Source organism: Vairimorpha necatrix, chromosome 11 (genome assembly GCF_036630325.1).
Source record: "Vairimorpha necatrix chromosome 11, complete sequence".
Classification (NCBI taxonomy): Eukaryota; Fungi; Microsporidia; family Nosematidae; genus Vairimorpha; species Vairimorpha necatrix.
Genome location: NC_088826.1, coordinates 733,584 through 748,955, shown reverse-complemented (window position 1 = coordinate 748,955; position 15,372 = coordinate 733,584). Strand labels below are relative to the sequence as shown.

The window sequence follows — 15,372 nt, the reverse complement described above, 5'->3', positions numbered from 1 at the left end:
GCAAGGCGAAACATAAATTTATCTGATTGAATGAGATTGTATATTATTTTACACGTATTTCTATTGATGGTTCGTTATCAAATTCTATTTTTTTTAAAAGTTGGACAATACAAATGAAACCCCTGTAAATTGAAAATATATATATATATTCTATAATTTTTTTACAAATTAAGAAAATAACATGTCAGTCTTATTTCATACAAAAGAATTTACATTTTTTAAAAGACTAAATATACATTAAATTAAATTTTATTCAATAAAAAAAATTATTAAAAGGTTAGAGTGGTATTTGTGGAGCTTTTTTTTATTTTAAGTTTTGAGAACATTTATAATGTGAAAAATTGGTTTTGTTTTTTTATAAAAGCTGTTATATATCAAATACGTCAGTATATATAATTTTGCATTTTACAAATACAATAATTGTATTATGACTTAGATTAAATTTACGTTAGGAAAAATTTTACGGAACTTAATTTATAGAAAACTTAAAATAACTAAATAATTTCACAAAATCATTTTTTATTTAGCTTTTTTCTTTTGCAATTCTTCTACAAATTCATTAAAGAGGCACAAGGTATCTTCTACGTCTGTTAAAAAACTAATTAAAACCTCCGGAACCTCGAGTTCGAACCTTATTTGCAAATCTTTCATTTCTTTAACTTCTTTTTCATATTCTTCCATGCTAAATTTTTTCCCCATAGAGATTTCTTTTATATGTCTCATAATAAAAACAACCATAGGTGGAATTTTGATAGAGTGATCGATTTTAGCTCTGGTAAAATCATATTCAAATGTAGTGCCATTTTCGTCGTATGTAACACCCATTGCTTTTTCCGGCATAAAAAAACGAATGAGATTTTTTTCGAAACAGATTCTTTCTAAATGCGCTATATGTCTTTTTAACAATTCTTTTCTAAAATTCATTTTATCACTTCCTTTTACAATTAATAAGAATAGGGACAAAACATTCATGGGGTAAATCGATGATTGTCTTATATAATTTTTAATTAAAATTTTAATTTATACAAAACTACATGACTATATTCGTTATATTTATATGTATTATCTATACTATAATTTTTTATAATTAAAATTAATATTCTTGTTGTGACGAAGACAAAAAATGATCAGACATAAGCAACATTATAGATCTAATACTTCTGCCTTATTCTTATTTTCTTTTTATATTTGCCTGCATAATTGTGTTGTTTTTTATATATTCACTAAATGTGGATTAAATATTCCAATCCGTCGTGCTGACGTGTTTTTCCGCTCTGAAATTCGGTATTGTCGAGTTTAATATAATTATTTATGGCTTATAATACAAAGTTAAATTAATATCTCCTTATGTAATAATTACAGAGTTTTTTGAAAAATATAATATACATTAAAAGCATATAAAATTTATAAGAAGAGATATTATCTTTTTTGTGTTTTCAGTTTACATATTAAATAGAAGTAAAATGTTGATCTGCAATCTGACTCTTTTGTGTAATTTTTACTATGATAGATTTTTAAAAAAAAGCATTAATAAAAATAATTATGGAACATGCTAAAAAAACTTACAAAAACATCATCTTAATGTTGTTAAGTCTTTTTGGCATTTACTTCTTTATATATTCTATTTGAAGCTTGAATACGAATACCCTCAGAGGGTGTCATTTTTTAATTATTTCCGAAATTAAGTAAAAAGAGTTAAAGATCAAGAGTTTTACGACAATTTCAATACTAAAAGCGATAAATGACTCAATATGCATGTCAAAAAATTAATTTAAATTACTGTCAATAATATCATTAATCAATAAGCATTTTTTACGATTTCAGTTTTTGTTAATTGGTTGAAATGTCATGTTAATTATGAAGAGAATTCTCCGCAAAACCTATTCTGTATTAACAATAGCAAAAAGTAAGTAATGGCTAATATAGAACAATTTAGCTCATATTACGCATTTTAAAATGTAATGTAGAAAAAATACTATAAATTTAGTCGATAAAAATATATGTTTTTATTGTAAAAAAATTAGAAGCAACATTCAGATGATGCTGAAGAAGACGCTTGAAAAAATTTTAGGACTGCCGAAGGATAGGAGACGGAGCCGATGTGGGAAGGACTATCGAGACTAGAAGCTACCTACATAGGAGACTTTAACGCGGAACCTATCCTTGTTAAACTAGAAATATAAACTACTATAAGCATACCTAATAAAATTCATTTATTTATAAATAGTGAAAGAAAAATCAAAATAACATTTAAATTCCAATTTTTAATTTGTTCTACATGATTAGATAAAGTAAGTATATATTGTCTTAAAGCGTAATGATACAATTTTGAGCAATTGTTGGCTTTGTAATTTCAATGTTACTGTAAAGTTTATTCAAGCATATTTATTTTTTATTATTTTTATTTATTTGTCTTTTAGTTGAAATTTTGCTTAATATATAATTACTGATATTTTGGCTATCATATTGAGTTATATTAATTTTTATAACAAAATTATGGTATTTTACGGTCCCATGTTGCAAAAATATTATTGTATTTTCTTTTTATATTGTCACTTGATATTACTTATAAATTTAAAAAAAAATATTAGCAATGGTAAATAGGTTTTTTTTTGTAGCCGATAATTTTTTTTCAACTTTGATGTATATTGCATGTATAATTAAATTACCATATCGCTCAATACTTATATGATTTTAAAATTGGCTTATGGCAATCGACTTTTGGATTTAGGAAACATAAAAAAATCGTATTATTAGTTAAATTGATCATGGGATTAGAGATACAAAGTATCGTAAAAAGTTTACTGATAGTGTATAATATGATAAATGAATTTTTTACGGGCGAAAAAAATGTAAATTTTGTTTTGAAATAATATTTAGACATGGGAGACTTTACGTTGTTTCGGGCAGCTACTAAAGATACACTCTTGATAGTAAGGGTATATGGGATGATTTAAGCTTTAAAAATATTAAATGTTTATGTATTGGAGGTAAAATTTTCTAACTAGCTAAACAAAAAATGGTACATGACAGTTTAAAACCCGCTTTATAAATTTAAAAGACCCCTTTTAAAAAATGGCAAAATTAAAAAAAGATGGTTTTTAGGCAGATAAACTTTTTCGTGATGAAATGAATTTGAACATGGAAATAAATGAAAGGTTTATTTTGGAAACATTTAGTGCTGAATCGGCGTGCGCCTTGCTCGTTTCTGTAACTAGTAGAAATACTGCTATTTCCTTAAGGTAATACAAGATAATGTATAACCTGTTTCTATTATTATCACTAATCAATGGATAGCATATGAGGCTACATTTGACAGGCAAAGAGATCGAGCACAGTACTGTGAATCACTCCATCAATGCTGTAGCCCCTAGGGATTCTCAGCCACAATACCAAATAATTTAAGTAGTTTTGGCTCATTTTTATAAGAATTATATGATCTAGACATAGAAATAACAGGAAAAACACTGTGAGTATCTTTCAACAGTTCCTCTGAGCTTTCCAAATCCCCAAAATCAACGGATAAAACGTCTTCTTTCATTATTTAATTTAAATCGTTAAGTCATTTTTTTCTCTTTTTTTTAAATTTTCAAAGCGGGTTTCAAACGATAATGTATCCAAAAAATATATCAGTTGTTTAAACTAGATACCTAAAAATATCAAAGAGATCACTATAAAAAATCAAGAAATAGATCAAAGCAAGAAGAAAAAGTAATGCAGCTTTCAATGGGACATGTGGTTTAAATATTGAAAAATATAATAATCTTAAACCATAGAATATACCTTTTGTTAAAATCAAAAAAAAACAAAGACAATCTGCTAATAAAATTTCTATAACCAAAACTGATGCAGGTACAAAAAAAACATCATCGAATGCGACATTATAAAAATGAGAAAATTAGTAAATCGAAAACACAAATACATCTACATCTCATAAACAAGAACTAAAGAAGAAAATAATTTACACGGTACAAATTTTGGCTAAAGTTAGCTTTAGGACGCAAATTTCGATATAGGGTTTTTTTGTTTTTTTTGCCCCTTTTTTAAAAAAATGGAAGAAAGAATAATGACAAGAGCAGAATTAGAAATAGTGTATAAAAATCTAATTACTAAAAGACAAGATCAGATTTGCAGTGTGTGTGATAATAGAATGAGATTCACGAGAAAACAAATTTGTGTTTTATTTTGTACCTGGAAAGATTGTAAGAAGCAAACATCGATGGACGAATACTTTCTTTGAAAACTCCAAACTCGATCATATCACAATTTTGCAGGTACTAAATTTGTGGATTCTTGGCTATTCTCGTAAATTTATTTGCCAAATTCTCTGTTGTTCAAAACCTTCGATATCTTTTTTACTTAAAAAATTAAAGAAATTAAATCTCTATGATAAATATTTATCACCTTTAAACAAGATAGTAGGAGAAAATATCATTGTTGAAATTGATGAAACTAAAATCGGAAAAAATAAATATAACAGAGGAAAATTAGTGAGGGGTTTTGGTGTTTCGGCATGATAGAACGTACTATCGAACGTAAGATTGTGGTTCTATATATTAAGAAAAGAGATAAAAAAACTCTTACAGATCTCTTATTGAAATTCGTTGATGCAAAAAGCACTATACATAGTGATATGTGAAGGCTTATCATTCTTTGGGCACCTTATTTAAAAAACATTATATGGTAAACCACTCATTAAACTTTCGAGATCCAAATACTGGAGTACACACTAATACCATTGAAGGTAATTGGCGTTCACTCAAAAATTCTATACCTAACAGAAACAGGCCCCAAAACAGCGCTAAACTTTATTTACTTAGGTATATGCTCCAGAGAAATTCCTTTAATTCTTTTTCGATGCATAATTAAATTTATTGTTCTAATTTTAATTTTTGTTCCTTCCTCCACATTTTCTTTCTTCCATTTTTTTAAAAAAGGGGCAAAAAAAAACAAAAAAACCCTATATCGAAATTTGCGTCCTAAAGCTAACTTTAGCCCAAATTTTAAAAAAAAAATATGTTGAAAGTCCGAGATGGCAAATGTCATTCAATTATTTAATAAACGGTATTTGACGTTTGGTGTATAAATCGAGTAAATAAAAAACTTATGTTTTCTAATAACAGTTTTGGCACAACAATTTGAAAAATAAAATTATTTTTGAATTTAAAACTATAGAAAAAAATCTTTTTCACCCCATGAACATGTTGTTTTTATTAAACATAATAAGAGGAGAACTAGAGATAACAGATAAATGTGAGGCAGGACGAGTCACGCGCAGTACAGTTAATATTCCAGTTCCAGAACCAATAATCAGGCTTAGACAGGAGGAGCTGGCTCTTCAAACTACAGAAAATAATGGACTTACTATTCAAAATAACGAAAATACTTTACAGAATGATCATACAGGTGATACTGTTGATCCCAATAATCAGACTGGTGAATCTAGTGGATCAGCAAATTTTACTGAAGAAAGTTTTGTTAATTTTCTTGCTAGTGGTCAGACCGGCAGAAATACTGGATTGGATTTTTTGCTTGGTGAAAATTCAGGAATTGATGGACATGTTGAAATAACAACAGGTGACAATACACGTGCTGTTATTCGTATTGTAGAGGACGGGCTTAATGGGCTTAGTTATCAACTAATACAAGAAACAAACGAGACTTCTAATTAAATAAACTATTTAATATTAGCTACATTTTATCTATATATTTTGTTTTATGGCAGACTAAAATGGCTTGATAGATTGAAGCTTTTACTAAACACCATAAACGTCTTTTCAACATCCTTTTGTTCATTAAACAGTGAGATATTTTATGTCTAACCTCATTTTAATTTTATAGTTAAAATAACATATTAAAATGAAGTATTTTTCGTAACTGAAGATCTTCACAGCCCTTAAAAAAATAATAATAATAATAGTATGAAAATATATACTAAATTGCAAGTTCGGTTATATCATTTTACAACCAGCCAAAAAAGTATAATGACTTTATGTACCGAAAAAAACTATCAAATTTTACATTTTGATTTAGTTTTTCTTATAGCGCACGCTTCCCCGTTTTAAACGATCGAATTGAATAAAAATTGCAGTTTATTTTGATTTACAATTTTTGGTCTAAAAAGAAAGGAAAGAAATGTAATTTTAAAGCAGTAGAAATCAAATTTTAGCATAAGTGAAATAAATATGCATAAAAATCTTTTATGAACTTTTAAAAGAAAACTGCATATTTTTTTAAATTCTAATTTTGACAAAAATCACGGATTTTTTGATGACTATATGTGCTGGAATTTTTGTGGGAAGTATAAATAAGTTCAAAAATGAATCGAACGATTCATTTTTTAGAACTAATTTTTTAAATAACAATTTAAATGTATAGAATAATAGTATACGCACTTATAAATATCAGATTCAAATATTAGACTATTATTTAAAGTTTTTTCACCATAATAAGCCCATTAGTTAGTTAAGTAAATAAAATTCACAAAAAAAAGTAAAAAATAAAATTTTTATATAATACAGTAGTTTCTAGTTTTCATTTTTCTATCCTAAAATTAAAATTTTTACAACTTGAATATTTTATTTATACAGAACATTCATCAAGTGTATTTGGGATTTATTTCGTTCAAAAACCTGTTGTAATCATGGCTTAAACTAACAGATATAATGTTGTAATATATTGAACATTATTAGCTAATAATAGTAAAATAGTTGTTTCATCTTGCAATGTTTAAAAAATATAGCTTTAATTAAAAGATTACATAAATATGTAGTTACTTTTTTAAAAGATTTGAACTATAGAAAAGTTCTTCTAATAGTATTAATAGTTAACAGCGAAGCCGACCTATTTTTACTAAATCACGAAAATATTTTTTCTACTGTATTTTTTTACATTTATAAATTCTCTCTTGTTATTACTATTGGAATTCTACATATGGCATCATTTTTTGTTGACAATCTATTATTTTGTTAGCAGTAGATTTTTTTTTTCTTCGTTCTGAACATTGAGATGATCTGCGTATTTGTTTTTGTATTTATCTTGTTATTTTTTTAAAATTCGTTTTTTCTAGAAAAAAGATTCAACTTCTGAATAACAAAAAGAAATGTTTTTTGTACTTTAAAATCGAATAGGACTAATTCCTAGCATCAAACTTAGGTAGTTTTTTGTACAAAAAACTTTTATGGTTTGCAATTTACGACGTCTGACTACATGAGGGTTATGGCCTTTCTAGCTCTATTATTTATCCTCAATTTTGTTTTCTCGCAATCGACAAATATTTCCTTTCTTTTCCCTTTTGTTTAACAAAAATGGATTGTCTGCACAAAGAACAGCATCTGCTATAAGTGGAAAAAATTGAGCCTTTAAATTTTTGCATATGAATTTTTCTTGCAAAAACCTTGGAATATTAGTAACATTTCTGGTTTTTTAAATTATAAAACTGATTTTTTATTTAATTACTTAGATCTGACAATGATCTATACAATATTGAAAAATAAAGTTAATCTTAAAATGATAAATTAAAGTATAAAAATAAAAAATGAGCAAGCCCATGCTCTTTTTGCTAATTTTGAGAATAATAAAAGGAAATATAGGAAATATCATTAAACATGAAGAGGAAAGAGTGAAACAACACACAATTGATATTCCTATTCAAGCAATTATAGACATTTTAATACCTTTTATTAGAAGTATTCAAACAAATGAAAACGATCAGTTGACTTCTCATACAGAAGAAAATGAAGTCCTTACTACGAGGACAAATGAAAATGATGATTTAAATATTCGAACAGAGGAAAATCTTGACTTGGACATTCAGTTGATTGAAAATCAAGACAATTCTGAGAATAATATTCAAATTGGCGAAAATCTAGAAAATGAGGGAATTGTTTCGGTAATAACAGAAAATACCACGCGTTTTATAAATGTTCGTTTTTTATATGATGAATCTAATGGTCTTAGTTATCAACTTACGGAAGAAACAGCAGAGACTATTCTATAACTTAAAATTTTTTATGAAGACAATTTTTTAAGATATATCATCGTTATTAATAAGAGAAAAATTAGCTGCTTCAATGAGATTTTTATCTCGTCCTTATATATTTTTTATGCTCTCTAGTTCTCTTATAATTTTTTAAAATCTTTTAAGAGGTTGTTTGGAATTTTTGATGAATTAAAAAGTTAAATATGTTCAATTTAAAATAGTTATATATTGCAAAAAAAAATATTATATAAAAATATTATTAAAATTTGTTGAAAACTGAATATAAGTGTTGGCTGTTACTTTTTTTTGTGTTAAATGATCGTGGATTAGGTTATTATTTTGTAGAAAGGACATTAATAGCTTTATGTAGGTGCAATAAAATAAAAACATGTTGTAATTTTTCAAAATTGTTATGCTTTATAAAATTGAATGTTTTAGTCTTGTTCTGATTTAAAGTCGCTTGGTGTTATTAAAGTATACTCGTGTATTTCGTTCTTTTTAGACACAGATATTTCGTTAAACATAAGTACAGATTAGATTGTGACTAGCTGAATAATTTATGTAATTAAGCCTTTAAAATCATATATATTGGTAAAGTTATTTAAGATAATCGCTATTAAGTGTCTCGAAGTAATCTCTATTAGCCACTGGTAGTTTGTAGTTTAGTATTGAAGCCACCTTATATCAACTAAGAGGTGGTATCGATACTACTTATTTTATGATAAGATTAAATGAATAAAAAATTTAAAATTGTAAAATTGAGAGGTATAAAAGCTAGGGCGTACGATTAGGCGAATCAAAGCATGAATGTTTCGCGCAAAATTTTAAACGTGGCGGAACATGTAATAGACAAAATATAACGCAACTTATAAAATATCGTGTTTGTAGTAATAAGCGTAAAGGCATGTCTTAGATTTAGAAATAGTAGAATTTTTGTGATAATACGTAGATGTCTCATCTGGAAATATATAAACCATGTCGAATGATTATAACAGCTGTGAAACTTTATGGACGCAATAGGGAATACATAGAGTTTACAATTCTTAGGATCCAAAGTCAGATAAGTATGCGAAGCTCATTGTTCATGTGATATACCTTTGGCTTAATAGTCGAAGGCAGAGCTTTCGTTGAGCATTGCTAGGTTCGAATCTCAATAGACCAAAATGTTTCTACTTTTTAAGATGCAGTTAAAACAACTTAGATGATGAAAATGTCTACAATAATTGTCAAGATGATTCATTGAAACTTCTGTGCTTCAAATTATAGTGAGAAAACGTCTAGGTAAATATACAATAAAAGGCCGAAAAAACAGCATCATCCTCGTGATAACATATTTAAGCATATAACATCTACTAAGTACAGTTAAATATAGCCACATGGCTGGCGCACCCTAGATGTGATTCAGAGCCAACCGGGAGACACATTATGGCAGAGAATAAAAGGTATCGTGGACTCCATCCTGAGAGGTTATGTAACATGGTGTCCGAAATTAGTGAGCATTAGCGGTCAACGCAATCCAATAAAATACGGGCAAGCAATGTGACACTTTAATTGGCCGTGCGTTAAATGTAGATGATTTTAGGAACCTTTGAGATAGTATGATGAAGTCTCTCCAGGAGTTATAAAATTTGTCCATTAGAGATACCATCTGTGAGGTCCGTAGAATCGAATTGATGTATGAATGAAAAGAAATACCTTGTGCTAAAGTCCAATGGATACGGCGGAGCTTGCAACACATGCAAAATATTTGGAGTTTTAGTGAGTGAGAATCTCAAATAACTAAATAAAAAAAAACCACACTTGAATTCTATCGGTATCTATGAAAAAATTCTTTTTACCTTTTACTTGCAATGAAAAAAGTCGAGTTTTAAGTTTGAGTAAAAAAAATTTACAAGCTATGTTAGAAGAGGAGTCGGCCTATAATTTTTTGAACCCTGGGTGGGGTTCTCCTTTAACTATTTTTGCGTAAAAAATTAATATTTATATTTTAGTTAATGTAATTTTATAAATTATATATAAAAATATGTCACAAATCTTATTCACAAGACTTGAAATTCTCAAGAATGTAGAAGCGTACACCCAGATGATCACGCTAAAGAAGACACTAGAAAGCATTTCTCTGGACTACCGAAGATGAGGAGACGAAGCCAATGTGGAAGGACTATGGTGCCGGAAACTACCTTCAGCAGGAGACGCTAACGCGTAACATATCCTTGTTAAATTAGAAGTATAAACTACACTAAGCATACCCTAATTAAATTAACACATTTAAAATATGTTCATTTTTGCATTTTGATTTATATTTACGATGAAATAATATTTGGAACTACTCCACGTCTACAATATTCACATACTCGACATTTTTATGCAATCTAATCCCTTCACTCACCATTTTTTGTCTCGTGTAGATTTTAGATCATTCTTTAATCAAAAAAAATGAATTTTTCATTTTTCCCACTCGCGTTAAATTTTTTTTAAATACTAAAAAATCTTTAAATATTAAATTTAAGCTAAAAATAATCCTCGATTGCTCTAAAATTTCTGCAACGCGATGCATATAAAAATATAAACCATTTTACGCCATAATACGTTATAAGATAAAAAATAAAATAATTTGGTGTTTCCAGTTGGCCGTAAAATCTAATGTATATATGTTTTTCAAAAAAACATTATCTACTGTTAAATTTTAAGGCGATTTTGCCTAAAATATATATGAATACAATATAGTTATACGTTTGTCACAGTATAATTATAGTTTTATGAAAACACTTAAAGGTGTCATGAAATACTGAAAGGTAAAACATGCCGGCCATAGTTATAGTTTAATTCATAAAAAGAGTGTTTACATTAAATTTTATTGAATGAAAAAAAAACAAATCATCTTATAAATGAACAAGTTGTTGTATTATTTTTTTATAAATTTCTTTTATGAGAAGTAACTATGACTATCATAATACCTGTCGGCTAGTGCCCAAACGGGGAAATGATTGATTTCCCTTTTTTTATTATGACCTATTTTTATTTTATATATATATTTGGCTCATATTAGCATTGGTGTAACAAACAGATGCTGTAAACCCGCATTTGTTTAAATTTACTTAAATAAATAAAAAATGACATTCATCATGTATTTACATTTGAACTAGTACAAAAACACCAAGCATTTTCGTTTTATGATAAATTAGTTCCCGATCATCTAGCTAATTAAAATTTATATAAATCATATTTCAATTATCAACCCATAATATGTTTCTAGTTTTCGTATTAACCATTTTAAATGTACAAAAAGTCGTTGGTTCTGGATTAAATACGAAGTTTTTAACCAAAGAAGGTAGAGAAATTTATTCGGACTTTGAAAAATGCAATGAATTACTTTATTTGGAAAATCCTCTTTATATCTATCACAGATTTGATATAAATGAAGCGAATGGAATAACAGAAATTTTTTGGAATTTACTTTTAGACAATCTGAAATTTCCAATAAAAAGTGGCTTTAATTGGCCCAAATCCGGCACTACATTGCAAACTTATGAAATTACAAGAAAAGACTTGAGCTTCAAGATATTTTCTAATATATTAAACGATATTGTTTTTTTTATAAAGAAAAAAGGTAAATATAAAGCTTGTAATGATTTAGTTATTTCTCTTGCTAGACAATCTAAAAAATTATACAAAACGATCCTATGTTATAATTTTAAAAACAGAAAAATCGATATGGAGAAACTTGAGGCGATTGTTTCATTTTTTATAGATATTCAGATGGATCCAAATGAGAGTTTTAAAGTTTCGAAAGTGTTTGATATCGAAGATTATTATTATATTATTAGAATACTAAATATACTAACAAGATACAAAATCAACGACAAAATATTAACACCGTATTTTCTATGTCTCAAATACACAATAAGAGTGCTACATATATTCCATTAACACCAAGATTGGGATAAGATGTAATAAAAATTAAAATGTGCTTTTTTTCTCAAGTTATATTTATCTTCTATACGTCGTTCTATATTTTTTCTTTCTTGTTTTGTTAACATTTTTACAATATATTTATCGAAAGATAATAGTAATTCATTTATGAAAATTTTGGGTCAATGAAATAGATTTCTTATGTATAAATTTTTTTAATTTATTAGATATAAAACCAATATTAAAAAAAAATTTGAAATTTTTATCCTAAATAATACAATTTTTTATATTTCACAAAAATAGCAAAAGTATAGGAACATTAGATATAATTTTATAAAAAATAACATTTTTTGCACCAATTTTTTATGCTAGCCTTTTTCGTCGTATAACAAATTACTAAAATATCTTTTCTTAATAAATTTATAATAGTACCCATTATTAATGAGAATATACCTCTTTGAAACAATTTAATCGTACTTAACAAGAACAGTAAGACTTTTATAAAACTTTTTTAAAAGTGTATTGCATACTATTAATATATACAAACACCCTTCATCGATAAGTCCAAATTTGTTTGGATTTTTTTCCTATTAAAACCCCTAAATTGAGAAATTTCAACATGGTCTATATATCAGCCGTAAATCTAGAATAATATATTTAAATTTTTTAAAGCAACGTTATGAATTATGTAAATAGCCATATGTAAACAGAAGTTATATTGTAATATAAAGATGTAAGTATAATTTCGCGAAAAATTTATATTTTTTTTTTCCTTGCATGTAAGAGGTAGAGAGAAACCTTACTTAAGGACCAGAGGGATTTGGGTGTGATCCTCATCCAACTGGTACTGTGAGATTCTTACTCACTAAAACTCCCTCCATGCAACTTGCCGGTGCAGCAAGCTCCGCCGTATCCATTGGACTTTGGCTCCAAAAGAATACTTTCCATTTATACCTCAAATCGCGTCCAGAGTGACCTCACAGCGGATATGCTTAACGGGCATGGTTATCTATAACCCGAGGAGAGACATCATCGTACTGACTTAAAGGTCCCTACAATCATCTGTATTACACACACGGCTCCTTACACGACCATATCATCAGCCCGGCATTTTTATTGGGCTGAGTTGACCACCAGTCTCCCACTATTTTCTGCCACCGCGTTACAGAATCTTGTAGGATAGGGTTCACGAGACCTTCTATTGCCCCACTTCTTCTTCTCTCTTAGTTAGCTCTAGGATCCCACTCTAGAGTGCACAAGCCATAGGCTTCAACTAGGCCGTACCCACTAGATACTTTTATGTATCATTAAGTCACCACAAGGGTGATACTGTTTTTTGGCTTTTTAGTGCGTTTCTACACTAGACGATAATCCCCCCGTGGCTGGACACACACAAGTTTCATTGAATCAACTTAATGATTATCGTGGATATTTTCATCATCTGAGTTGTTCCAACTGCATCATAGAAAACAGAAAAAATTTTGGTGCCCTGGGAATCGAACCCAGCCATTGCTCAATGGAAGCATCGCCTTGTGCCACAGGGCTAAAAAAAATTTTATATGATCTTGTAAATGACATTTTTATTCAAAATTAGCTGTCACAACTACGATGTTAATACATCATTGTCTATTAAAATAAACTTTGTTGCGGGTTACACCATTTGCTGTCTTAATTGATACTTTACTCTTATTTATATTTTTTAAATTTTTGATGTATAAACCTATATTAAATTGTCAAAAATGTCGTTTTTCTTTTGTTTCCGTAAAAATGAAATTGTATAATAAAGCTTATAATAAAAATCTCTTTTTAATTGATTTTTAAATATAGATAAATTATAAAGAAAGGTTTTTTTTATAAACGTTTTTATTGCTACATATTTATGCATCACAGTTTAGATTTTAAATTCTAAGAACAACAGCGATTTAAAAAAATATAAAATCCAAATTGAAAAGCGCTATTGAATAATTAATCCTAAATCTAAATATTCATATAAAAATTAAACCCATATAGTCCATTTTATAATTATAAAAAAATCAAATGTTGTGCAAGGCGATAAGCATTTGAGAAATATTTCGAATTTCATCAATAAATTTTAGCGGCATCCCTAAGATCAATAAACAATAAGACCAAAGAAAACTATTTCAATATTTTTATTTTGTATTCATTATAAGATTTAAATGGAAGCATCATAACAAACGAAACCATTTTTGAGACCAAAATGATGCTTTGATGTTATACTTGCAATTTGCACATGTTGATACATTAAAATTTTAATAAAGTATGTACATCCCCATTAGCTTGTTTCATGCATTATAATAAGTTATTCTTAACTTATACGATTAGATGTTCTAGAACGAAAAAAGCAAAATAGATATCGAAATTTATTACTGTGTACAATTTACAAATAATACGCGAAAAGTAAATAGCCCCACGTCTTGCTTTTGAAAGTTAATACTTACAAACACAAAAACTTGGAAGAGCTAAAAAACAATTGTCGTTATAAGAAGAGTATGTACGGTAGGTTACGCATATATTAAACGTAAATATACTACTTAATTTTAGTCAGGATACGACGAGTTTCATAAAATATTACTTTTGGAGCCGACAAAAAATGCTAGAAATATTATGTTATACGATATAAATAGACTTTTTGAAGAAAATTATAGGGCAAACTTTCTAGTTTCTTATTTAATTTTAGTTGTATAAATATACATATTCTGGACATTCGTAAATAAAAATTATGATAGAAAATGAAATTTTATGTATTAGCAAATTAAATTATGAAATAAAGTAATTTGTAAGATAGAATATATGAACTCACGCTCGCTAAGTTATTCATATAATTAAACTAAGTCAGAGAGTGTTTTTGTTATTTATGTTTGTCTAAATTTCTCTTAATTTTGAAAGGTTGAAACAAGATCTCAACTTAAATTGGTACCGCATTTCCTTGCAGTTAATGCAAGGAAATTTCTTTTGTACTTTTTGATTTTTATACGAACTGTACTATATTCAAAGATCTCTTTGAATTGATTTCTTATGCATGGTATCCTGGTTGTAATACTTTGTGTTTTTTATCAAGTACAATTAAAAACCAGATGTTTTTTGTAAAAGAAAAAAATTTTTTGACCAAAATGACGAAAATATACGAATACAACTCTATTGATCACTTTTTAAAATTACGGCACTGTTGAAAAGGTCTCTAAGAAACCCCCTATAGTAATGATGTTAATATAATTTAAATTTTATTCAATTCTTAATTTTTAGATTGAAAATTATTCATTACAAGGTCAGCAGGGGTAATCATACTTTTGTATTTTTCAATGGATTATTTAGTATAAATAAATCTAATTAAATTTCTTTTTTTCTAAATGTGGGTTTAATTTTGATATTTGCATTATAATATGTCATTAAATTATTTTTATGAATCCAAAAACATCGTATTTCCTCATATAATACTGTAAAATCTATCTTAACAATTT

At 27.4% G+C, this 15,372-nt stretch overlaps 4 protein-coding genes across 4 annotated transcripts; 3 read left to right on the top strand and 1 right to left on the bottom strand.

The window, feature by feature from the left end:
• Positions 1 to 519: 519 nt before the first annotated feature.
• VNE69_11125 (uncharacterized protein) lies at positions 520 to 972 on the bottom strand (the record flags this gene model as incomplete). Its single annotated transcript, XM_065475034.1, has 1 exon — positions 520 to 972. One exon carries the CDS (start codon positions 970 to 972, stop codon positions 520 to 522), a length of 453 nt encoding a protein of 150 aa, XP_065331106.1.
• A 4,223-nt stretch (positions 973 to 5,195) lies between these two features.
• Positions 5,196 to 5,672, top strand: VNE69_11124 (putative SP-containing protein; the record flags this gene model as incomplete). Its single annotated transcript, XM_065475033.1, has 1 exon — positions 5,196 to 5,672. The coding sequence occupies one exon, from the start codon at positions 5,196 to 5,198 to the stop codon at positions 5,670 to 5,672; it is 477 nt and encodes a 158-aa protein (XP_065331105.1).
• Positions 5,673 to 7,549: 1,877 nt separating this feature from the next.
• Positions 7,550 to 7,999, top strand: VNE69_11123 (putative SP-containing protein; the record flags this gene model as incomplete). The annotated part of the gene is made up of 1 exon (XM_065475032.1): positions 7,550 to 7,999. The coding sequence occupies one exon, from the start codon at positions 7,550 to 7,552 to the stop codon at positions 7,997 to 7,999; it is 450 nt and encodes a 149-aa protein (XP_065331104.1).
• Positions 8,000 to 11,227: 3,228 nt separating this feature from the next.
• Positions 11,228 to 11,911, top strand: VNE69_11122 (putative SP-containing protein; the record flags this gene model as incomplete). The annotated part of the gene is made up of 1 exon (XM_065475031.1): positions 11,228 to 11,911. The coding sequence occupies one exon, from the start codon at positions 11,228 to 11,230 to the stop codon at positions 11,909 to 11,911; it is 684 nt and encodes a 227-aa protein (XP_065331103.1).
• Between the last annotated feature and the right edge of the window lie 3,461 nt (positions 11,912 to 15,372).